Genomic DNA, 24,719 nt, shown 5'->3' with positions numbered 1-24,719 from the left:
TCATTTTCAACAAGAAGATTGTCATGATCAAATTTAATTTGAGTATAGTCTTCCTTGATCTTTACTAGTCTATTTTGCAACTCCCTATTGGCTTCATTTAATGATTCATTTTCATTTTTCAACCTATCACATTTAGATTTTGACTTTCTAATGATTTGAGTATATTCTTTAAGTAAGTCGGCTAACTCATCATATGAAGGTGAAGCAAATTCTTCATCACTATCACTATCACTATCATCAGCAATATTAATATCATTTTGTACCTTTCGTTCACCTCTAGCCATGAGGCATAGGTGAGAAGTGGATGATGGCGATGGTGGTGGTGAAGAGAAGTCCCCGGCGATGGCCGCAACTTTTTCATCATTCTCTTCTTCACTTGAAGAAGACCCACTTGATGATTCGATGTCGGTGAGCCAGTCGCCAACAATATATGCCTTTCCATTCTTCTTCTTGTGAAACCTCTTTTGCTTCCCATCCTTCCTCTTGAAGAATTTCTTTTCCTTCTTTTCATCATCGCTGTCATCTTCTTTCTTGCCCTTGAACTTATTCTTCTTGGGCTTGTTACATTGATGAGCAAGATGACCAAGCTCACCACAGTTGTAGCAGTCCATCTCAGAAATGGGCTTTCTTTTGTTGGAAAAGAACTTCTTCTTTCTTGAATCAAATTTGATGCCTTCTCTATTTAGCTTCTTCAACATCTTGGTGGTCTTCCTTACCATCAAGGCAATGTTTGCATCAAGGTCATCATCACTTGAGGAGTCTTCCTCAACTTGTATTTTTGCTTTTCCTTTTCTTTCATGATTTGCTTTGAGAGCCAAATCCTTTCTTTTGGAAGATAATTCTTCTTTGTCGTTGATGTGCATGTACATTTCATGGGCATTGATCTTTCCCAAAATTTGTGTAGGTGTGGTAACTGAAAGATCCATTTGATGTAGCACAGTGACAATGTGTCCATATTTGTCTATTGGGAGGACACTGAGAATCTTCCTCACAACATCCGGTTGTGAGATTTGAGTAAGCCCCAATCCATTGACTTCCTCTACAAGAATATTAAGTCGTGAGTACATAGCGTTTGCATTTTCATTAGTAAGCATTTCAAAAGAATTTAACTTTCACATGGCTATGTGATATCTTTCCTCACGTTCACTTCTAGTTCCTTCGTGTAGAGCACAAATGTCCATCCACAAATCATGAGCATTTTTATGATTCCGTACTCTATTGAACACATCTTTGCAAAGGCCTCTAAAAAGGATGTTTTTGGCCTTCGCATTCCATTTCTCATAATTGAACTCATCACCTACAAGATTTGTGGGATCTCTAGGTTCGGGGAACCCTTGTGTGGCGGCTTTATAGACACCAATGTCTATAGCCTCTAAGTATGCTTCCATACGAATTTTCCAATAAGGAAAATCGTCACCATCAAAAACGGGAGGAGGTCCATCCCCACAGGACATCGTAACTCTAGCGGTTAAGCTAATCTATGAGCAACAAGGCTTTGATACCAATTGAAAGGATCACGATGCCCAAGAGGGGGGGGTGAATTGGGCTTTTCTTAAAATTAACACTAATTAAAACCTAAGCAAGAGCTAAACAAGAGCCCAACTTCACCCCAACAACTAGCACTAAGAATATAATACTAGAAATGTAACAAAGCTAAGATAATACTTCAAATACTTGGTAAACAAATACACAATGTAAAGTGCTTGAATTAAGTGCGGAATGTAAAGCAAAGTTTAGAAGACTCCTCCAATTTTTCCCGAGGTATCGAAGAGTCGGCACTCTCCACTAGTCCTCGTTGGAGCACCCGCGCAAGGGTATCGCTCCCCCTTGGTCCTCGCAAGAACCAAGTGCTCACTACGAGATGATCCTTTGCCACTCCGGCGCGGTGGATCCCTCGAGACCGCTTACAAACTTGAGTCGGGTCACCAACAAGATCTTCACGGTGATCACCGAGCTCCCAACACCACCAAGCCGTCTAGGTGATGCCGATCACCAAGAGTAACAAGCCATAGACTTTCGCTTGACCAAGAGAAGCCTAATGCAAGTGGTGTGTGCTCTAGGTGGCTCTCACTAGCGCTAATGAGGAACAAGCGCGGATTATGATTCTCTAATCTCCTCACTAGGCTTTTGGTGCTTGCAATGCTCTAGCAATGTGCTGGAATAAATGTGGAGTGCTAGACATTGAATATGGTGGGTGGAGGGGGTATAAATAGCCCTCACCCACCAACTAGCCGTTACAGGCAATTCACTGCGCGATGGCGCACCGGACAGTCCGGTGCGCCACCGGTGCGCCAACGGTGCGCCACCGGTGCGCCAACGGTCGTTTCCAACGGCTAGTTCTGACAGAGAGCCGTTGGACTCATGGCGCACCGGACAGTGAACAGTCCACTGTCCGGTGCACACCGGACAGTCCGGTGCGGTGTCCGGTGTGCCACTAAAATTCAACTCTGAAAGCTGCGCTCTTGGGTTTCTGCGACGGGGAAAGACTCTGCCGTGGACCAGCCTGGCCCCACCTGGCAGAGGGTGCACCGGACAGTCCGGTGCCCCAAAGCCAGAAACACTAAGTCTTGTTTTTCAGCTGATTTTCAAATCGGTTTTCGCTCTAACTTGAGTGTGAGTTCTAGAGTGACACCTAGCACTGTGTATGAGTGTGATTGTGCACCAATACTACACTAGAACTCTCTTGGTCAAACTACTCATCGACAACCCCTCTTTATAGTACGGCTAAAAGAGAATAAAAGACCTAACTAAATCGCGAGTGTCCACATCTCCTTGACACTCGGACTCCGTAGACCTTCACCTTTTTGTTTCGTCGTTTTAGCCGTCGCTTCGAGTTCTTATCTCCGGGATTGTTTTTACCGTTGTAGTACTTCTACCTGTCATGTGACCTAAGGGCATGTTTGGAACGATACCCCGAGCGCCATAACACGCCACATTTTAGACGCCGCAGGTCTGGCATCCAATTTGGCCGCCGCAGGTCTGGCAGGGTGTGGCGCCGTAGGCTGCTATCCAAACTGACCCTAACTTACGATTTGTCTCTGCAAAACACACGTTAGTCACATATAATGTTACGTTGTCATTAATCACTAAAACCAACCAGGGGCCTAGATGCTTTCACATGGCACATGAAAATGAAATCATAATGGTTATGTTAGTGTACAAAAAATTGACTGAGACCCATTTAAAGTATGGTTTTAGTGCTTGTTGATCATAATGACCATTTGGATTAACATTATTTGCTAATGTCTTAGATATAGTTCAAATTATGCACAAGTAGACTTGGACTAAGCCAAGTGTGTGATCAGGATCTTAACAAGATATTAGAAGATATATTAAAGACCTACAAATAATGCAAGAGTCTACTATACAGGATGGGAGAAACTCTAATAAACACATGCAAAGAAATGAAGAAAACACATGCTCCTCAGCACACTGAATAGGTCTGGTGGTGCACTTGGTAAAGTATCAGATAACATCGGTACTATGTGAAGAAGGACAACTACAAACATGTGTACTGAACAAATATGTTGCACCAGATACCACTAGATGTGCTTAGTGATGCACCTAATACTGCACCGAATAAAATAGTCACAGAGGTTGTAGCGTTGTAAAAAAGTTATTAATATCTATGATGATAAATAATATAACTACATTTGTTATTAAATATATTTTTATAATATATATTTGGAACCATAAATAGAGGTATTATACGATACAGGAGCGGGGATATACGACTGGCTACCCTTGGACCTGTTAATTGCAATGGAAGGTAAGTTCGGGCTGTTCGGCCGTTCGGTGGGCCCTTGCTGGCTTGTAGGGCCAATGGATATCGTTACGGGCTGGCTGGAAATTCGACCAGTGTTTCTCCCCATTAGCAGGCCCAACCCAGCAGCCTTAACTTCTTATCTTAGTGGGTTGAGGTTATATACTTGTTACGGAGAATTAAAGTAACTTTGTCTATGAATTCTAAGGTAGTAACCTTCAGTTCCTTAGAGCGGACCATAAGGTCAGTCTCCTCTAGTCATAAACTTCCATTATTTAATTAATAGTATTTTTTCTACTTAGCTGAGAACAATTTCGCCTTAGGAAGAATTTTTTCAAGTTTCCTAATTTGCTGAACACAGTTTCGCATTTTTTAGTTTTTTTTCAACTTTCAATAAAGGTGGAATTAAAATAACCTTCTTACTTTGCTGAACAATTTCGCCTAAACAAGAAATAGAAATCGCTCGGCTGAACGGAATTTGGCCGGAAACTACAGAGAAAACAGGAGGAACCATGTGTCCACTGGTCCCAAAGATACATACACCCCTCGAAACCTTTCCATAGTCCATCCATCCATATACATGAATCGCATCGCATGCTGTGTCGAACGCCATGACTTTCATGAGCAGAAGACCACGCGATGCCCGCACCGCACGAAATCCGGGAAGAAATAAACCTGCAGTGTGCACTCACTCAAACCATGTCTTCCTTTCTTGTATGCTATGCACAATTGCACACGCGAAACTTTGCTGTACGCACGTACAGTAGCGTGGCCACTCATCCTCGCGAGCACGCTCGATCGGCAGCGTGCCCGCCGGTCGCCTCTCCGATTCGAGGAACCGAGATCATGAGATGGAGTGGCGGCGGCGGCGCTGGAAGAGCACCTTGGCGTCGGCGGTAGCCTTGGCCCCGAGCTGCTGCAGCCCCGGCTCGGCGGCGGGGCGCATGCGGAAGAGCCTGCCGAGGCTGCGCGCCAAGCCCCGGAGCAGGCGGTTGGCGGGGCCGACGCGCACCAGCTCCCGCTTCATGCTCACGTGGTCCTTCTCCAGGTCCGTGAGCCGCATCCGCATCCGCGCCACCTCCAGCTTCAGCTCCCGGTTCTCCCGCCGCACCGACGCGTAGTTGTCCCGCGGCGACATGGCGCCGCTGCCCACGCCGCTGCCGGAGCGCATGTTCACGCTGCCCTGCACCGACGCGGCGGCCGCGGCGCACCCGAAGAAGACCGCCCCGTCGTGCCCGCCCATGCTGCTGCCACCCCCGGCCTGGATCGCGCTCCGCAGCCGCAGCTGCTCGAAGTAGAGCACCTGCACCGCCATCTGCACCGGGAGCCGCTCGTTCTGCGCCGCGTGGCTGCACGCGTCCGGCGTCAGCCGCTGGCAGTCGATCGCCTTGCACAGCCGGTACCGCTCCGCCTCCTTGATGTTGGGGTGCACCTGCATGCACGCAGACAGATATACAGATCGATCGGCAAGCACGTTAAGCTAGGTGGCTTTTGGTTCTGGCTAGCCAAGCAAATTAGAACAGGCTGAATTGGTGCGGTGCGGTAGATGTCGCGTGTCTTGACCTTGAGGAAGATGTCGACGGCGCGGTAGAGGCCATCGGTGACGACGCGAGCGTGGTCCGGGAGCAGCTCGGCGAGGGAGATGAACTTGGACGGGAGGATGTTAGAGTCGAGCGCCACCTCCGCGAGGTAGCTGTCCAGCAGCTTGGCGGCCTTCACCAGGAGGCTCTGCTTCGGCGAGCGCGGGCTGTCGTAGTCGAACCCGTCGTCCTCCTCGTTATGGTCGTCGTCGAGGTTGAGGAACACCGAGAAGATGCGCGCCACCACGTCCGTGTCGTACAGCGCGTGCTGCTGACCGGCCGGCGCGCCCACGGCGGCGCCCGCGGCGATGAGGATGTCCTCCAGGATGGCCTGGTCCATCTGCATGCCGATCCGCTTCTCCAGGTCGGCCCTGCAGATGCTGGACGCGGACACCGCCATCGACGTCTTGAGGAGCCCCGAGAGGAAGGCCATGGGCACGGGGCTCTTCCTGGACTGCGCCGGGAGAAGGCCCACGATGGCCTCCACGACGGCGCGCTGCTTCTTGACGGCGTCGGCGTCCGCGCCGCCGCATCTGTGCACGTCCCTGGCCATGAGCCCGTGCAGCGCGTTCTGCGCGTAGTTGATGAGGATCCTGGTGACCGTCTCCTGCTTGAGCCCCTTGGCCTTGACCGCGGAGAGCAGCCGCTGGAAGAAGTCGAGGCCGAGCGCGGCCACGGACTTGCCCCACCAGTCGGCCGGCGGGTCGAGGTCGGCGAACGCCGCCGCGGGCTTGAGCTGCGCGCACTGGTCCAGCTTGGACAGCCCCGAGGTGAGCTGCTCCTTGCACACGTTGGTGGCGACGGCGGCGATGAGGCGGGGCACGAGGCCGACGTCCTCGGCGGCCGGGAGCAGCGCCTCGCAGCTGCGGAGCACGGCGACGGAGCTGGCGATGCTGGGGAGCACCGCGTCGCGGAGGAAGGCCTCGGCGCGGAGCTCCAGGCTCTTGTCGGAGAAGTCGTCGGTGATCTGCAGGTAGTGCGCGGCGCAGCGCAGCATGGCGACGTTGGCGACCGTGACGTCCACGTGGACGCCGTAGCAGAACTTGGCGGCGAGCTCGAACGCCGGCGCGCCCCCCGGGGTGCCGTGCAGGCTGAGCCGCGCCAGCTTGGCGTCCTTGGCCTCCGCGACGAGGCGCCGGATCTTGCCGCTCCGGGAGACCAGCGGGAACTGCGCGAACAGCTATGCCGCCGGCGTTAGCACATCGTTTTAATCTTCTTTCTTTTTTTTTTTCGTTTTCTTGTGGAAGGGCAAGGAGCTCTCAGCTCTCACCTTGTGGAGTGCGAAGCTGGAGGTGCCGACCTCGACGGTGAGGTCGCTGGAGACGTCGGTCGGAGGCCTGGCAGAACGCAGAGTCGAGTTCAGGAGAGGAGCACAGGATCCGAGGAACGAAGCAGGAACGCGAGTGAGTTACCACTCATTGGCGTGGCGGCTGATGAGGCTCGGCCGGAATGTCCTCTTCCCGGAGATGCTCTGCTTCAGCTCTGTCACCGTCGCCACGCCCATTTTCTCTCTCTCTCTCTCTCTCTCTCTCTCTCTCTCTCTCTCTCTCTCTCTCTCTCTCTCTCCTCTACTCTTCACTGTCTCTCTCTCCAATGAAGTCAGCACAGCAAGCAAACACTGCGAAGGGATGCACGCCAAATATGTTTACGTGGGCGTCAGGGCAGAGGACAGTGCAGCTTATTTGTAGCACTAGTGCCTTTTAGACAGTGGCCGGTGTGTGTGTGGTGTGGGAGTGCGTGCAGAAAGCCAGTCCCAAATCTGATGCCCACGCCCATGGGCCGCAGCTATAGCTCAATTCAAAAGGCTCTCGCTGGCAAAAATGCTACGGCTAGCCTAGCCACGGCCATGGATCACAGTCACAGATGGAACGGAGGTCTGATGATGGCGGCGCGGACTGCAAAGCCATGAGCTATAAGGAAATGTATAGAAAAGGGGGACAGGGAGCATCATGCTCATATAGGCCTTTTGCCCTTGAGAAGTTAAGGTGTGATCATGTGAATCATGCTCGTCGTAGCGTAGGCGTCTGCGTTTCTCCTAACGGCCGCTTTCCTGATGATGCTGCGGCGAGCTGCCGGGAGAGCTGCAATCATGCGGTTCATTCAGGATTCAACCCAATGTGTTTGGGATGAGACAGGAAACATGCATACCTCTCATCTTGTTCGGTTGCATCTAGATTAAAGGGATTAAAGAGGATAATTCTTTGATCTACACGCAACCGAACAAGTTCTAAATATGCATGAGTCATCTCACTTTATACTAGCTCGGTTCCTTTTATAGTAGAACTATTCTGGCACCGTCCTTAGTTCAGTAAACATGGGTTTGAGGCCTCACAACTCAAGATCCTCTATGAGCTCAGCATCACACCCCCACCCGTTCGGTTTCAACTTTATCACAACACATCCTAACACGGTTATAGATGTACAGAAAGCACGTAGCACGAAAGCCTCTAGCCCGAAGCACTTTTTTTGGCCCGGTCTGACCCGCTTTTATACGGGTCCGGGCCGGCACGAATAAGCGGGCCGGGCCTGGACAAGAAATTATGCACGGTGGGCTAGCCCGGCACGACCCGTTTACCTCTAAACCCGTCAAACCCGTTTTTTGCACTAAACCGTGCTTACCGGTCCGTTTAGCCCACTTTTTTGGTCCGCTTTTTCCGTGCTTACCGGGTCGTTTAGGCCCGCTGTGAGCGGGCTCGGACAGGGAAACAAGCCCGCAGGCTTAGATGGCCCGGTCCGGTTTTCTAACGTGTTTGACGGGTCAGACCCAACCCAAAACGGACCGGGCTTCACCGGACCCGTGCCGAGCCAGGTGGCCCGTTTGGCCATCTCTAAACACGGTCGATCCCATTGTAACATTTGCAGGGGACCAGCATGACACTGCAGGGCTGGTTTCAGTCGTTGGCAAGATAATTGAAAGGTTATTAATTAAGTAGCCTACAAGTACGTATTTGGCTACAGTCACTAATGTAGAATTGAAGTGACTAACCCATATCAGTCGTTGGCAAGATAATTGAAAGGTTATTAATTAAGTAGCCTACACGGTCGATCCGGCACCTAACCCATATCCATGTGCTGGTTTACAAGTCTTTGCATACCATCACCTTTAGTTAGTTACTTGTAAAGACAATCGTTTGGAGAAGTCTTTTACGGGCGTATTTTGACTGTCAGTTATTCTCACGATGCTATATCATCACAATCTGCTACAAAACCAGTTTGTATCTAAATATGTTTGGGACGCGAATCTAGTTGTACAGATATCCTTTGCGATCAAGAGCCGGAGACTGCGATTCACCTTTGCCTCAAGTGCCCATTGCTTTGGAAGTGTGGGAGTTAGTCAGGTCATGGACCAATAATCTGATCATGCCGCCCAGCTCAGATATTCAGAGCTTCGATTCGTGGTGGGTTGCTGTGCTCCAAAACAAATCGAAAGAAGATCAACTCACTGTTTCGGGTTTGCTTATGTACTTCACCTGGAATATTTGGAACGAGCGGAATCGGCATATTTTTTAGGGCAAGCAAGCATCGACACAAGTGGTCTTTCATCTGGCCAAACAAGAAATAGCGTTGAGACGAGCTGCAGTTGGGCATCCATGTGTAGTGTAATGTCTTCTCTTTTTTGGATTGTGTTTGAGTGTTTTTCGTTATATGTAATAGCAACTTTTTAAGACTCTTGTTTCCCTTCTCTTCTTAAATGAAATAGCAGAGCTCCTGCACTAAGTTTTCAAAAAAAAGATATATTTATGTACAAACTGTATGTATGATTTGAACAATTGTTGCTTGAAAAAACTTTACAAAGTTAGACATGTTAATTACAAAAAGCGTGTGGCATAGAACAGTAAAACTGGGAACATGGGCTTAATTAGACAATAACAACATTTGCTGTTGTTTTCCTCATACTCCCTCCGTTTCTTTTTATTTGTCGCTGGATAGTGTAAAATTGCACTATCCAGCGACAAATAAAAAGAAACGGAGGGAGTAATTAAGACTGCGATCTCGTGTCCTACAGATTGGCGGCACACCTGATAGGATTGAAGTGATGAACCTATGATGCACATGTCTCTATGGTTAAATCCTGCACATTGATCCCCATGCTATGCAATCAGATCGCTGCCTGTGTGTGTGTTTGATCAAAGATCTCTCTGCCTGTGTACTACTACCTCCTAATACTAATTTTAATTAAGCCTTTGTGGGCCGGCCTGGGATCCCTGTGCAAATGGCCACCTTTTGGATAGTATAATATTGCACGAGGTGCGTTCTGCCATTCTGCTTTTTCATGTAAGATAGCTTTGTCTCGCTGGATGAATGGGTGCCTTGCGAGGCGGTGCAAATCATTTGCAGCGGTGGCTCTGTGCTTATGGGTGTTTTATACAAACATATATAATACCATCATCTCATGTGGGCTTGTGCCACGCGCTAAAGGTTTATTTCTATAAAACCTTGTGCTGAGTTGGTTACACAAATTTTGATATGGACACATGACATGAAAAAAAATGTGAAGGCCCTCAGTGATTTTAATTTTTTTGGCACTTTTGTGTCAATTATGGACATTGTATACGACACATGATGCATTAGCAGGATCGTGGTCGAAAACACTCCTCCCAAATGAGGCATGTATGCAAATCACCATATAAACTAACTTTGTCCTATTCCTCAATTATTTCACTTGATCAAATCTATCACTTAAAAAATATATATCATTTTTATCTATGTTTGTACAGGTTGAACTCAGTCCTGGTCCTATGATTTTGAGGACACCAACAGGCGAACTCATCCTGATGGATATATAAATCTTTTATGATAACTATATAATATACGTTAGTTTTACTTGCAAAACAAAAACATTGATATATCTAATTTAACATGTCTGATAATTATCGAGGAATAAATTCAACCAAAATAACAATGCATTTGTACTTTTGGAGCTAATATGATTACTTTAATGAAGAATAAAACTCCATCACATCCATTGTTTCTCGTGACAAGATACTTCTTCGGTAACATCTAAGACCTAATCAGAAAAACGAGTAATTTTTCACTGAAACTGAAAGTTTACAACTAAATATCTAAGACGCTAAATAAATAAAGAATATGTATAAGTATGAAACAATATGAATTAGTGAATAGTGAATTACCTGGGAGCTGCGAGCCTGCGACTACGAGGAGCAACAACGACGAGGGTGAGACCAGCTCTGTGCAACGGTGCAGGAGGCCGTCAATTGGCGTTGTAGTCTAACGTGTGTGACCTCTGCTTCTGTACAAAGTAGCAAGATAGCAACGATAGTAACACCACTATTAGTAGCACTTGAACTTTAAGTTAAAATTTTCTAGGATGATAATGAACATCATATATTATGTTTTAAAAGTACATTATGGATTTTTCATTACTAATTTTATAGTTTAGTACATCCACTAATAAGTGTATTTTTAACATAAGTTATGTTGTTTCATGTCACTCTACAAATTTTTATTTTGAGAATGTATATGTGGAGAAACAAAAAGAAAAGAAAATTTTATCAAGGAATAAATTAGGCTAGTTCAGGTAATTGATTAGAAGGACAAATAATAACTAGATTATTATGATCTAGAATATATAGAGGATTATTATAAATATGACTATGGAATAATTATTAGAGCATTTGAGTCTCAAGACTATGGTTGGTTAAAGCCAGAAATCTATATCTTTTTTTTAGTTTGGCAAGTTGGACAATTAACTGGAGGGCAAGTTGAACATTCAGCATCTATAATCCGCTGAAACCAATTCTCACTTGAATTATGAGATTACAATAATAAAAGATTTTGATTATAATAATCTATCATATAATCAAAACATAGCCTTATAAGATGTAAGAGGGGTGTACAAAGGCCATGATTGACATAGCTCTAGCTTAAAACTTCTATAGATTTTCTAGAGTTGAGTATCAATAGAGCTGCAGGCATGCTAAGTGTATTTACATGGCCTATTATTCGTGTGTAGTTTATTAGATCAAATACAAATATTTAAACCACTTTACAAAAAATTAGACTGAATGCAAATATTTAGTCTGCAAATTACAGGTTCTGTATAGGTCTTGTAGCTGCAGCTGTGTCAAATAGGCCCAAATAAAGAGCACTGGGAAAGTAAGTAGCATCGTAAACTAAACAAGGAAAGATTCAATCAAACACAAAAGAATGGTCCCAGGCCCGGGCGGGGGCATGTGCCACCTGTGCACAAGAACAGGGCCCCCTCCCTACAAGGGCCCCTAAAATAATAGTTAGCGATAGTTTAATCAATACAAATTTTAGTAATGATTAGAAGGTTTAGCTAAGTCAGCTCGATAAGAATAAAATATAGTGTTTGTCGTAACAACCGAGTACCAATCTGTTATGCAACTCATTTTAGCTATATGGCGAAGTGCAACTAGCACATGCTGGCATAACATCCAAACGTTAAGATCATTCGTTACCGTTATTAAGCCATTTCCCACATTAATAATTCAATCACGGTTAATAATTGAGATTAATCTATACCCTCTATTCTTAACAAAGAAAAAAAGAAAAAATCGGTACAGGGCCTTGAATTATGCTGGCCCGGCCCTGAATGGTCCATGCAAAAGCAGAACATGATTGTTGAAGATTAGAATGTTAAAGAAGAAGGCGGCGACTATGAATTTCCATCACTGGTCTCAACAAAGAATCTTGACTCCACTTTGAGAGAGATAGGGATGGCCTACTAGCTAGGAGTAAGAAATGCAGGGGAAGAGAATGCTATATTGGTTGATGAAAATCCATATAAAAATCTCTTGTTTTTCTTTATAGTTCACTTTTGTGATGAGACCGATGAGGGTCGAGATTATATTTTGGCATCTTATTCTATGTTCCTCAGAATAAGATTATTGATATCTTAGTTGTTGCCTGCAATGACTAGCTGGATTCCCGTGGACCGGCCAGCAGCGTTTGTTGTTCGTATAAGAAAGTGAAAAGCTACATGATGGCGAGTGCGAACTGCTAAGCCATGGATTTTATTAAGCGCAAGGAGGGATCAAAAGGAGGGCTTGAGGCGAAACGGAAGAGAAGCAAAGGCTATTGTATACTAGTTAACATGAGCAAATTAACAAGAGAGAGAGAGAGAGAGAGAGAGAGAGAGAGATTAGGTACTATTGGCATGCACGCAAATTGCCTGGAAAACTTGGCACGCCACCAGCATTGTATTGGGCTATTGGCCCTGGTTCTGCATTTCTACCTAAATCCCTCACACCTACCAGTTAGTAAGTTAATAACTGCCAACTAATATAGTAATATTCAATGAAGGAGTAGTATATGTATAATGTACTCCATATGTGCCTACTAGCTTGCTATCGATCGCTGATTATATTATTCCATTTTACAGTGCGTGAGTGTAAAGTGTCTGCCGGGGTCAGACAGGAAATCATAGGGAGATGGCTAAAGTGCAGAAGCATCTTGGTGTTTTTTTTTTAACAAAGGACGTGGCCAACACAGAGATGCTTGCTTTACCTCCATCTATTCGATTTGCTCTGAAACCTTTGAACAGACGCTTAATTATAGAGCCAAACTATATATACTAGCTTCGTTTTCGAATATTTGTCGTCAATTAGTAGATATGTTTATAAAACATCGAATTTATATAACAAATCTAATATTTTAACATAGATATACATGTAATTTAAAGTTAATTTTTGATAATGTTGTCGGCGTTTCGACCCCGGGGGGTCCCTGGACCGACGAGTAAATTGTCGCTGCGTGCCCCAGCCCAGATGGGTCGGCGCGAGACGGGACACGAAGGGGGGAGAACAACGAGGGGGAACCGCGGCCTTCGTGTTGTCCTGCGCCTAGGGCGGCTGGATGCGCTTGCAATAGGGGGTTACAAGCGTCCGCGCGGGAGAGAGAGAGCGAGGGCCTTACGCGCTGGCCCGTTCTCCCGCGCGGCCAACCTCCCCGTACGGGAGGCCTGGACCTTCCTTTTATAGACGTAAGGAGAGGGCCCAGGTGTACAATGGGGGTGTAGCAGTGTGCTAATGTGTCTAGTAGGGAGGAGCTAGAGCCCTAAGTACATGCCGTCGTGGCAGTCGAAGAGGTTTTGGCATCCTGTTCATGTGATGTCGTGGTCGTCGGAGGAGTGCTGGAGCCCTGCGGAAGTACAGCTGTCGGGGCTGTCGGGTCCTTGCTGACGTCTCCTTGCTGACATAAGAGGCTGGCAGCTGCCGCCGTCATGGAGCGTGCGAGGTGTCATCATTACTTGTTTACCGGGGCGAGCTAGCTGGGACGCCGGTCTTGTTCCTCGTAGCCTGATCTAGCTAGGGGTAGGGTAATGATGGCCCTCCTAGCGACGTGGCTGGTCCGAACCTGAGTTGGGGTGAGGTGGCGATTCCTCCGAGGCCGAGGTTGAGTCCGAACCCTGGGGTCGGGCGAGGCGGAGTCCGTCGTCTTCCAGAGCCGAGGCCGAGCCCTGGGTCGGGCGAGGCGGAGTCCGTCGCCTACCAGAGCCGAGGCCGAGTCCGAGCCCTCGGTCGGGCGAGGCGGAGTTCGTCGTCTTCCGGAGCCGAGGCCGAGTCCGAGCCCTAGGTCGGGCGAGGCGGAGTTCGTCGTCTTTCTGGAGCTGAGGCCGAGTCCGAGCCCTGGGTCGGGCGAGGCGGAGCTTCCTATGTCGTCCGAGGCTGGACTTAGCCGCTATCGACCTCACTCTGGCGAGTGGCACGGCAGTCGGAGTAGGGCAGGCGGCGCTGTATTCCTGTCAGGTCGGTCAGTGGGGCGACGAAGTGACTGCGGTCACTTCGGCTCTGTCGACTGGAGCGCGCGTCAGGATAAGGTGTCAGACGATCCTTGCATTAAATGCTCCTGCGATACGGTTGGTTGGCGTGGCGATCCGGCCAAGGTTGCTTCTCTGCGAAGACTGGGCCTCGGGCGAGCCGAAGGTGTGTCCGTTGCTTGAGGGGGCCCTCGGGCGAGACGTGAATCCTCCGGGGTCGGCTGCCTTTGCCCGAGGCTGGGCTCGGGCGAGGCGAGGTCGTGTCCCTTGAGTGGACTGAGCCTTGACCTTAATCGCGCCCATTAGGCCTTTGCAGCTTTGTGCTGATGGGATTACCAGCTGAGATTAGGAGTTTTGGGGTACCCCTAATTATGGTCCCCGACAAATGTTATTAAGAATATTATGAAGCATTTAAATAAAATTTTGTATAATTTTTTATGTACGTTGCTTTCTCCCTACAACAAAAAAAGTGTAAAACATCCAAATTCGTATTCGGATAGACATCCAAATTTTATATCAATTATTTAAAAAGATATAGAAGGAATTTAAGGTTTACTTTTTGTGAAGATTAATAACCTTAATACTAAAACAAGAATATAACTTTTCATAGCAAATTATATATATTATTTGTTCAAAACTGAAGAAAGAAGACCAAAAATTTGATATCTGAATAAGTATTCGGATCCATCCTTATCCACTAATTCATTTTTAAATTAAAATGTGACAAACAAAAAAACAGACAGAGTAGTACTGTTTTCTCTGTCCTAAGTTATAAACTGCTATATCTTTTTTAACGTATATAATAAAAGTTATGTATCTATATTTAGATCATACGTAGATACATAACAAAAGCTATTTTCTCCATGTCATAATAAAAGATGTTATAAGATTCAAATTTTATTCTAACAAAATACTTGATATTCTCACTTTTAACGCATCTTTTTTTCTCTCTCAATACATATGTGTCTCTACATTTCTCTAAACTCATCACCTTATCATTTTTCTGTTATATTCATTTTTCTCCTTAATTTCCGTGCCCAAACTGAGGAGCTCTCTCTACAGAAGCATCCGTAACTGTTTGCCTAGCTGACAAAAAAACAAAATTGGACGATGCAGCCGTAGGGTAAAGTAGGACCGAAGCCGAAGCTGCAGGCTGGGACTTGATGGAAGATTTTGTCGGATTGTTTTTTTTTTCAGAACAGGGACAGGCGGACAGGTTTCCAAGTCTCCCCAGCTGCAGGCACGGCTGCCGCGACCGGCCGGCAGAGACCTGAAATTCTGGGAGAAGAGCTGGATGAAGCCGCCGACCGGAGCACACGTACATGACATGACACAGCTAGCGACTCCAGGTAGCGCACCGGTGGCGGTGGAAGAGCTGGCGCGCTTGGAATCATTCGGCCGCCGGCGTAGGCAAAGGCACAGTAATATTCGTCGATAGTGGTGAACTGGTGATGCCAGAGCCGGACCAGAAGGAAATTGAAGCAGCAAACACGCCTCGTCCATCTCTCCGATGCAATCATACTACTATGACGCTTTAATTTACCTGCCCAATTTTACTATCTCATTCAGAATGCTTGTGCGATGTGTTCTTACAGGCTACAGCGAGAGTGTCGGCTTCGACGTTAGTGTGTACGTTTGTTCTTTTACAGCGAAATAATCCCCAGGATTTAACCAAAAAGAAGAAGAAGAAGAAGAAAAAAAAAACAGAGAGAACGCGGCAACGAGTGAGTGATTAGCTTTCAGAGCTCATCATGGGCGACGCCGATCGATGCTTGCTAGTACATTCTGTTGCTTCTGCTTGCTGGGGAAAGCGAGGTAGAAGCGTCGTTGGCAGCTGCTTTGATTGCTTGGTAGCGCAAATTAAAAGAGGATCAGAATTAGGCGCGTGGCTTTTGGGTTTGAGGGGAGAACGTGGTCTGCGCGCGACACTTTGGGCTTTAGACCTCAGCAGCTTAATCATCGCCGCGCGCGGCCGCGCGCGCTGCGCACATGAATGATTTCGGCTTTTGGCTGCCACTCCATGCATGTCTCCATGACTCCATCCAAAGGGGATGCAATGCAAACAGCGAGAGCTAGAACTGAGATCTGCAGAGCTGAATGCTGATAGTCGAGCTAGCTAGCAAGGTACGTCCGGTGCGTGCATATGGCCTGCCATGCGTGAGCCCTCGTTCACTCCATCAAATTATGAGTCAAGATGTCTCAAATTTATTAAATTTTATAAAAATATAAATATCTATAACATCAAATCAATACACTATAAATTTATTTAATTTTATAAATATTATTAATTTATGATGCATATTTGTCGGAGAGGAAATTCTCCGGCCGGATGGCGGAGTGCACCCGCCCTAAGTCCTAAGATGTGGAGGGGGCTTAAGCGTTTTGCTTGTTAGAGATCAGAGGGATGAACACAAGAACACGCAAGGGTTTAGAGTGGTTCGGGCTGCCAGAGCGTAATATCCTACTCCACTGGATGTTGTATTGCTCAAGTGCTTGAGCTGCGTGTAAGCCTGAATGACTAGCGTCTAAGTGTGTGTTTTGTAGTCGTGTTGTAACGTTACATGCCTCCCCTTTTATAGCTCAAGGGGGACATTTACAAGGGTTCTGAGCCCCGACACGTGGACCTAGCGACAAATGGAAGGATGGAACTACTGCTTGCCATGCCCGTGTAATCTCCGTGCGTCCTGACACCCGAGATCTGCGTAGCCTCGGCGCGCAGGGGGAAGCTTCTCGTATAAGGGATGAGTACAGTGCACCGCGCAGCACGGGCACACTATTTCGACAACGGACTGGACAGGTGCGCCGTCTGCTGGGTGGCCCTGGCGCCACCTGCCAGCGGAATGGACAGGGCGCAATAAATGCCGTGGGGGCACATCATCTGTCAGAAGGGTGGACAGACGACATGTCCTCTCCGCAATAAATGAGGAGGCCGTGCGGCTCAGAGCCCTTACATAATGCTCCGCCTGCTGGCCTACGTCACGGACAATAAACCATGTGGCTGCATTAGACCCTCGGCCGAGGCGGGGGGCCGGAGGCGCTACGGACAGAGCCAGGACACGCGTCAATGCCGAACCCTGGCTAGGTTATGACATCCCTTTTCCGGGACCTTGTTATGGGCGGTACGGAGCTCACTTGGTGGGGTCCGAACCCTATCCAATGGCCTCGGGCTGCTTTACTTTGGAGGTCCAGGTTGTGCGCGCAGGGGTCCTGCGCCTTCTGGGCCCGATGACGTTGTCTCCGAGAACACCACTTTAACTGCCCGCGAGATACCTTGGGGTTGTTCTCTGTGCGGCTAAGGATAGCCGCACAGGCATCGTGTCTTTATACCGTAGTAAGGGGTACCCTAATTTAGGGTATCGACAATATTTGATCAAATTTGATATGCTTTGACTCTAAAAGCAAATTAAAACGACTTAAAATTTATGGGTTTCATCGAATTCTAGGAAGCTATGTGTTGAAATGCTTCGAAATCTCGTCGGTTTGAATGGGATTATAGAATTCTGAGATTTTCCTACCATTCTTTTCGAAATTAAAGGATAATCTGGCCTGATCCAAACAGAGGGTTAGTCGTATGGATCACCAGATGCTAATTGCTAGTTCTTATAACCATAACCACTAACCAGGGGGGAGAGAGAGAGCGAGATGCTTGTCTCATCACCGCTATTTTCTCTTTCTGAAACTCCATCGCTACCATTGATTCTGATCCGACGACACTGCATCATGGCCCGACGGGACAAAGCGCTCGATGTCTCGTGAGCTGCGAACAGCGCCACGCAGACCACAGCCCACAGTTACCGTGAGCCCCACCCCTAGGCCGGCCCACTGGACACTGACTGTAGCCCACACCTGAAAGGCCACGACCCAAGCCCAGAGTCACGCACTACACTACAGGCCCAGTGGCCGCAACCGTGGCTCTCTCTCTCCCGCCCGGGGCCGGCCGCCCCTCTCCGGCGCCAGGGGCTGAGCTGCCGCAGCCAACACCAACTGCCAACTGCAGAGCATAGAAGTTCAGGAGAAGGCGGTCTGCCTCATTTTCAGAATCTCTTTTTAGAATCTTCTGATTATTAACCAAACAGTTTGTATTGTACATTGGATCTTGCGCCTAGAATCTCGCAATCTACATATACTAAGCTGATAATCATATTTGCATTAGATATTGGTGCAATATCAGATTTCCCAGAATCTGTAGAAACAAAACGCCCCCCTTAATGCATCATCACAAGCTCTGTTTTATTGATACTTCGTTCTTGTTCGGCCGAGCATGTCATGAGCCTCGTACTGCCTGTGCTCTGGCATGTAAAGTTTAGGCGATTAGTGATTATAAGAGCTTATACGAATCTAGAAGATGGGAGCAGCAGTGCAGCAATACCGTGTCAAGTCATCAAGTGCCCTGGAGGTGTTCAATGAAATGGCTAAGCTAGATTATATAACACATTCAGTTTTGAATTTCTCGTCTTCTGATGCACCGCAAGTTTTAAGTTGATCATGTTCTGGCATGTATGAGTATAAGGCAGTGTTGGATGTGCTAGGTGTTCAATTCATATTTTTATCTTCCTGTCTAGTTCACGGCGGTGTATCTCAAGAATAGATTTGTCTTGCTTTGCAGACATCGACATCTGATTTTACACTCATTGGATTTTTGGATGGTTCTGATTGTATAAACCATGAAGGAGATGCCCTGGAACTAAGGGTGCCAATGGATTATGATCTAAATGTTTCTTCATAATAAGTTAGAGTTCTTAATAAATTTTAATTCAAAAATGAATATGAATAGAGCACGATCGTAATCTGATTTGTTTCTTAAATTTTATAGTATAAAATCTAGAGTTCATTACCACCACCCCTACCTGGAACAGATTCATTGCCTTACTTTCAAAATGTTGTACTTCCACCGTTCATACATCCTCCCTATACAACCATGGTTATTTGTCGGTCTTGGCAACCGTGGTGAGAAGTATCAATCCATAAGGCACAATGTAAGTTGCACATCTCGTCTTGTATTTCATAATTTCTCAATGTCTTGGTACTTATTCTCATATTTTTCTTGCAATTCGTTCGCTCACAGGTGGGTTTTGATATGATAGATGCATTTCAGGGTATACCCCTGAGGCCCTGACTACACATTACTTCAAAGCACTATTTGGTGAAGTTTTGGTGCCATTTACGTACCCCAAGAAAGAATATCACTCATATTTTGTGATGTGTGCCGGTAAGGAGCGAGGACCGCCGGACGGGATTAGGATTAGGCACTGTGGGACATGGAGAGGATAGGAAGAGGTGCGAGGGAGTATGAGTATAGATGTCCAAGCAGGCCAGCAGCCAGAGGCCAGAGAGTAACACCAGAGAGTGAAGAAGGCCGTCAGGCGGCAGCCGAAGCAGGGAGCACAGCCAACATCGAGCGCCGAGCAGACAGCAGAGAGTGAAAAACAACCAAGTAGGTCGGCAATCGCATGCTAGAAAGGAGCACCAGATAGTGAAGCAGGCCGATAGGCGGCAGCCGAAGTAGGGAGCACCGGCAACTAGCGAGCAGACAACAGAGACTGGAAACAAACCAAGCAAGACGCTAGCCGGAGCACCAGACGGTGAAATGAATGAAGCTTGCACAGCCCAAGCACCAGAGACGCTGGCCAGGAGCCGAGGAGTGAGAACCACTAGAACCGAAGGGGATTAGGGTTAGGGTTACGAACTAGGAGACAGAGGGAGGGTCGGCGGCATGGCACACCACAACGATGGCAAGACGTCGGCTGTTAGGTCGTCGTCGACGTCGGGAGGCGACGACGAAGCAATGGACGAGTTCTATATGTGGTCGAAGCGACGAGGGAGAGGGAGTATATCGATTAGAGTTGGAAAATGCTGAATGAGGGTGTGAGGGAGTGGGGCACTGGGTCACCGTGTTGGCCCACCTCCCATGTTGGGCCACCAAAGCCGCCCAAGCATGACACGCCCAACGGACGTACCGTGCTTGAACCGGGTTACTTTCATGGTGGGTCATGGGCTAAACAGACAAGCCACATTTTTTGCACATTCATACCTATAAATATTTCTCCAAATAGATTTGAGTTTAAACTAGTCCTAAATATTCATTCAGGAATATCTGAAGAAAAAATATACAAAAAAGGCAAAATAGCTATAGCCACCTTAACGGGTGACCCATGCCCACGACAAAACGAATAATATTAGTGGATTTTCCTTTTTAAAAGTAAACATTTTACGTTTGTAGCACATTAAACACAGCACATTAAACACAGGATGGAATGACAACCATCTGGCGTGCCCAAGCAGCCAACAAGAAATTGTTTGAAAGCTTCAGAGAGTTCTGATATAGATCGTGTTTGGAAGCGAAGTATTTTAAAACCATGGTTTTGGAATACTATGGTTTTAAGACGTCATAACATAATCGTAGTATTTTTTATATCACCCTTAGCTATACGTGTTTGAAGATAAAGTATCTCAAAACATGGTATTTAGTATACATGTGCAAGGCTAGTCATAGACAGAAACTTTAGATTGAAGTAGAGTTTTAAATACTCCAAAAATATCATGATATTCAAAACGGAGTCTATTTTTTTCAATGTACACCTCTTGACAAAAAAATATGGTATTCTCCGATACCATGGTTTTAGAGCAACTCCAAAAACTTAAGTATAATTCTAGTTAAATATAGAATTTTGTAGAAGACTATTTGAAATAGATAGCTGATTAAAAGGTAGAGTAACCAACAATCTAGCTTTTATTCTTTTCCTTTTCGTTTCTTTGCCGGTCATGCAGCCGCGTTCCATCGTTGTTCGGCCATCCGAAACATGCAGACAAGAGTGCTAGAGGGTGATACCGAGTCTGAGTACGTCCTCGTCAAATATACCTAGTGAATCTGCGAAGCGGAACGAGCGACCAAGTCCCCGCCGAGCAAGTCTACGAGACGGAGCGAATGACCAAGTCCCCGTCGAGTAAATCTACGAAGCGGGGCGAGCGACTAGCCCCTGCCAAGCAAGTCTGCGAGACGGGGCGAACGAAAGTTTCTGTCCAGCAAATCTACGAAGCGGGACGAGTGACCAAGTCTCCCGCCGAGCAAGTCTGTGAGGCGGGGCGAACGGAAGTCCCCGCCCAGCAAATCTGCGAAGCGAGGCGAGCGACCAAGCCTCCACCGAGCAAGTTTGCGAGGCAGTGCGAATGACCAAATCCCCATCGAGCGAAGGAGCCCGGACCGACGTTGTCGGCCCACGACGGCCGCGACAAGACGCAACATCACCAAACCACCTCCACTCGTACATACAGTACCTAAGGGTCTCACACAAAGGAACATTGAAAGTCACCTAGAGGGGAGGTGAATAGGCAAATCTGAAATTTATAAACTTTAAGCACAACTACAAGCCGGAGTTAGCGTTAGAAATATAATCGAGTCCAAAAGAGAGGGAAAACAAATCAACAAAGAAATAAAGCGGATGAACACGGTGATTTGTTTTACCGAGGTTCGGTTCTTGCAAACCTACTCCCCGTTGAGGTGGTCACAAAGACCGGGTCTCTTTCAACCCTTTCCCTCTCTCAAACGGTCACCTAGACTGAGTGAGCTTCTCTTCTCAATCAAACGAGACACTAAGTCCCCACAAGGACCACCACACAATTGGTGTCTCTTGCTTTGATTACAATGATCTTGGGAACAAGAAATAGGGAAGAAGAAAAGCGATCCAAGCGCAAGAGCTCAAAAGAACACAAAAGTCTCTCTCTCTCTAGTCACTAATTTGTTTGGAGTGATTCCGGACTTGGGAGAGGATTTGATCTCTTTGTTTGTGTCTTGGAATGAAGTCTAGAGCTCTTGTATGAGGTTTGATGGCTGAAAACTTGGATGCATTGAAGTGTGGTGGTTGGGGGATATTAATAGCCCCAACCACCAAAAGAACCGTTGGTGAGGGCTTCTGTCGTATGGCGCACCGGACAATCCGGTGCGCCACCGAACACTGTCCAGTGCGCCAGCCACATCACCAGGTCGTTGGGTTCCGACCGTTGGAGCTCTGACAAGTGGGGCCACCGGACAGTCCGGTGGTGCACCGGACAGTCACTGTTCACTGTCCGATGCGCCTTTCTGGCGCCTGCTCTGACTTCTGCGCGCGCAGGCGCGCACTGTAGCGTTTCACTGTTCCTCTGCAGACGACCGTTGGCGCTGTTTAGCCGTTACTCCGCTGACACACCGGACAGTCCGATGAATTATAGCGGAGTGACTCCCAGAATTAACGAAGGTAGCGAGTTGGAGAGAATCCACCCTGGTGCACCGGACACTGTCCGGTGGCACACCGGACAGTCCGGTGCGCCAGACCAGGGCAGCCTTCGGTTTCTTTGCTCTTTTCTTTTTGAACCCTTTCTTCTAACTTTGTATTGGCTTATTGTGAACCTTTGGCACCTGTAAAACTTATATTCTAGAGCAAACTAGTTAGTCCAATTATTTGTGTTGGGCAATTCAACCACCAAAATTATTTAGGAAAAAGGTGTAAGCCTATTTCCCTTTCAATCTCCCCCTTTTTGGTGATTGATGTCAACACAAACCAAAGCAAATGAATAAGTGCAGAATTAAACTAGTTTGCATAATGTAAGTGCAAAGGTTACTTGGAATTAAACCAATATACATTTCAAAATATATGCATGGATGCTTTCTTCATTTTTAACATTTTGGACCACGCTTGCACCACTTGTTTTGTTTTTGCAAATTCTTTTGGAAATTCTTTTCAAAGACTTTTTGCAAATAGTCAAAGGTAAATGAATAAGATTTTGGAAGCATTTTCAAGATTTGAAATTTTCTCCCCCTGTTTCAAATGATTTTCCTTTGACTAAACAAAACTCCCCCTCAATCAAATTCTCCTCTTAGTGTTCAAGAGGGTTTTAGATATTAATTTTGAAAGGGGTTATACCAATTTGAAAATTCTATTAAAAATAAGATACTAATTGAAAAACCTTCATTTAATACAAATTTGAAATACTACATTTTTGAAATTGGTGGTGGTGCGGTCCTTTTGCTTTGGGCTAATACTTTCTCTCCCTTTGGCATGAATCGCCAAAAACGAATACTTGTGAGTGAAATATAAGCCGTTTGACTATCTCTCCCTTTGGCAAATAATATATAAGTGAAGATTATACCAAATTGGAGAGCGGTGTGGAGCGACGGCGAAGGATGAATAATTCGATGGAGTTGAGTGGAAGCCTTGTCTTCGCCGAAGACTCCATTTCCCTTTCAATCTATGACTTAGCTTGAAATATACTTGAAAACCACATTAGTCATAGCAAATGAAAGAGATATGATCAAAGGTATAGAAATGAGCTATGAGTGCAAAACATCAATCAAAATTCCTAGAATCAAGAATATTTAGCTCATGCCTATGTTTGGTAAAAGTTTTCTCATCTAGTGGTTTGGTAAAGATATCGGTCAATTGTTCTTTGGTGTTAATATATGCAATCTTGATATCCCCCCTTTGTTGGTGATCCCTGAGAGCACCTAGAGGGGGGTGAATAGGTGATCCTGTAAAAACTTAAAACTTATAGACACAAAACTTGATTAAGTGTTAGCACAATAGAATCAAGTGGCTAAGAACCGAGCTCTTGTGAAACACAATAGTCACAAAGAAAACAAGCACAAGAGACACGATGATTTATCCCGTGGTTCGGCCAAGTATAACACCTGCCTACTCCACATTGTGGCGTCCTAATGGACAAGGGTTGCACTCAACCCCTTTCAAGTGATCCAATGATCCACTTGAATACCACGATTGTTTTCTTTCTTATACTCTTTCCCGTTTGCGAGGAATCTCCACAACTTGGAGTCTCTCGCCCTTACAATAAAGATCAAAGTGAAAGCACTAGAGTAAGGGAGGGAAGCAACACACACAAATCCACAACAATACGCACACACACAGCCAAGACTTGAGCTCAAATGAATCGCAACAAGTTCACCACTAGAACAGAGCTCAAATCACTAAGAAAGTCAATCAAGTGCGCGGAGATGGAGTGTGGAAGACTTAGAATGTTCAAAGTATGCTTGGGTGACTCCTCCATGCGCCTAGGGGTCCCTTTTATAGCCCCAAGGCAGCTAGGAGCCGTTGGAGGCATTCTTGGAAGGCAATTCTTGCCTTCTGTCGGGTGGCGCACCGGACAGTCCGGTGCACCACCGGACATCCACTGTTCATTGTCCGGTGCGGATCTCCTTCCTAAAATGGCACAACCGACCGTTGCAGAATTGTAGCCGTTGGCGCACCGAACACTGTCCGGTGCACACCGGACAGTCCGGTGCCCCTAGCCGACCGTTGGCTGGGGCCACGCGTCGCGCGCGGATTGCGCGGCCGACCGTTGACTCACCGGACAGTCCGGTGCACCACCGGACAGTCCGGTGCACCACCGGACAGTCCGGTGAATTATAGCCGTACGCCGCCGACGAATTCCCGAGAGTGGCCAGTTCGCCAGAGCCAGCCTGGCGCACCGGACACTGTCCGGTGCACCACCGGACAGTCCGGTGCACCCAGACTGAGCAGCAGTTGGTTGTACACAGCCAACTCTTTTCCAATCCTTTTCTTTTCCTGATTCTAGCACTTAGACAAATATATTAGTACACAAAAACCAATGTACTAAGTCTAGAATCATACCTTCTTGTTGATTT

At 46.8% G+C, this 24,719-nt stretch overlaps 1 protein-coding gene across 2 annotated transcripts; it reads right to left on the bottom strand.

The window, feature by feature from the left end:
- Nucleotides 1-4,165: 4,165 nt before the first annotated feature.
- Nucleotides 4,166-9,050, bottom strand: LOC103639140 (putative phototropic-responsive NPH3 family protein). Of its 2 annotated transcripts, none has more exons than XM_008661937.4 (4): nucleotides 6,756-9,050; nucleotides 6,614-6,680; nucleotides 5,327-6,523; nucleotides 4,166-5,195 (listed from the first exon to the last, which is right to left on the bottom strand). In XM_008661937.4, exons 1-4 carry the CDS (start codon nucleotides 6,845-6,847, stop codon nucleotides 4,608-4,610), a joined length of 1,944 nt encoding a protein of 647 aa, XP_008660159.1. In that variant the 5' UTR covers nucleotides 6,848-9,050; the 3' UTR covers nucleotides 4,166-4,607.
- Nucleotides 9,051-24,719: the final 15,669 nt, after the last annotated feature.

Source organism: Zea mays, chromosome 9, assembly GCF_902167145.1.
Source record: "Zea mays cultivar B73 chromosome 9, Zm-B73-REFERENCE-NAM-5.0, whole genome shotgun sequence".
Lineage (NCBI taxonomy): Eukaryota > Viridiplantae > Streptophyta > Magnoliopsida > Poales > Poaceae > Zea > Zea mays.
The sequence above is the reverse complement of the archived record's forward strand: the minus strand, read 5'-3'. Positions and strand labels throughout refer to the sequence as shown.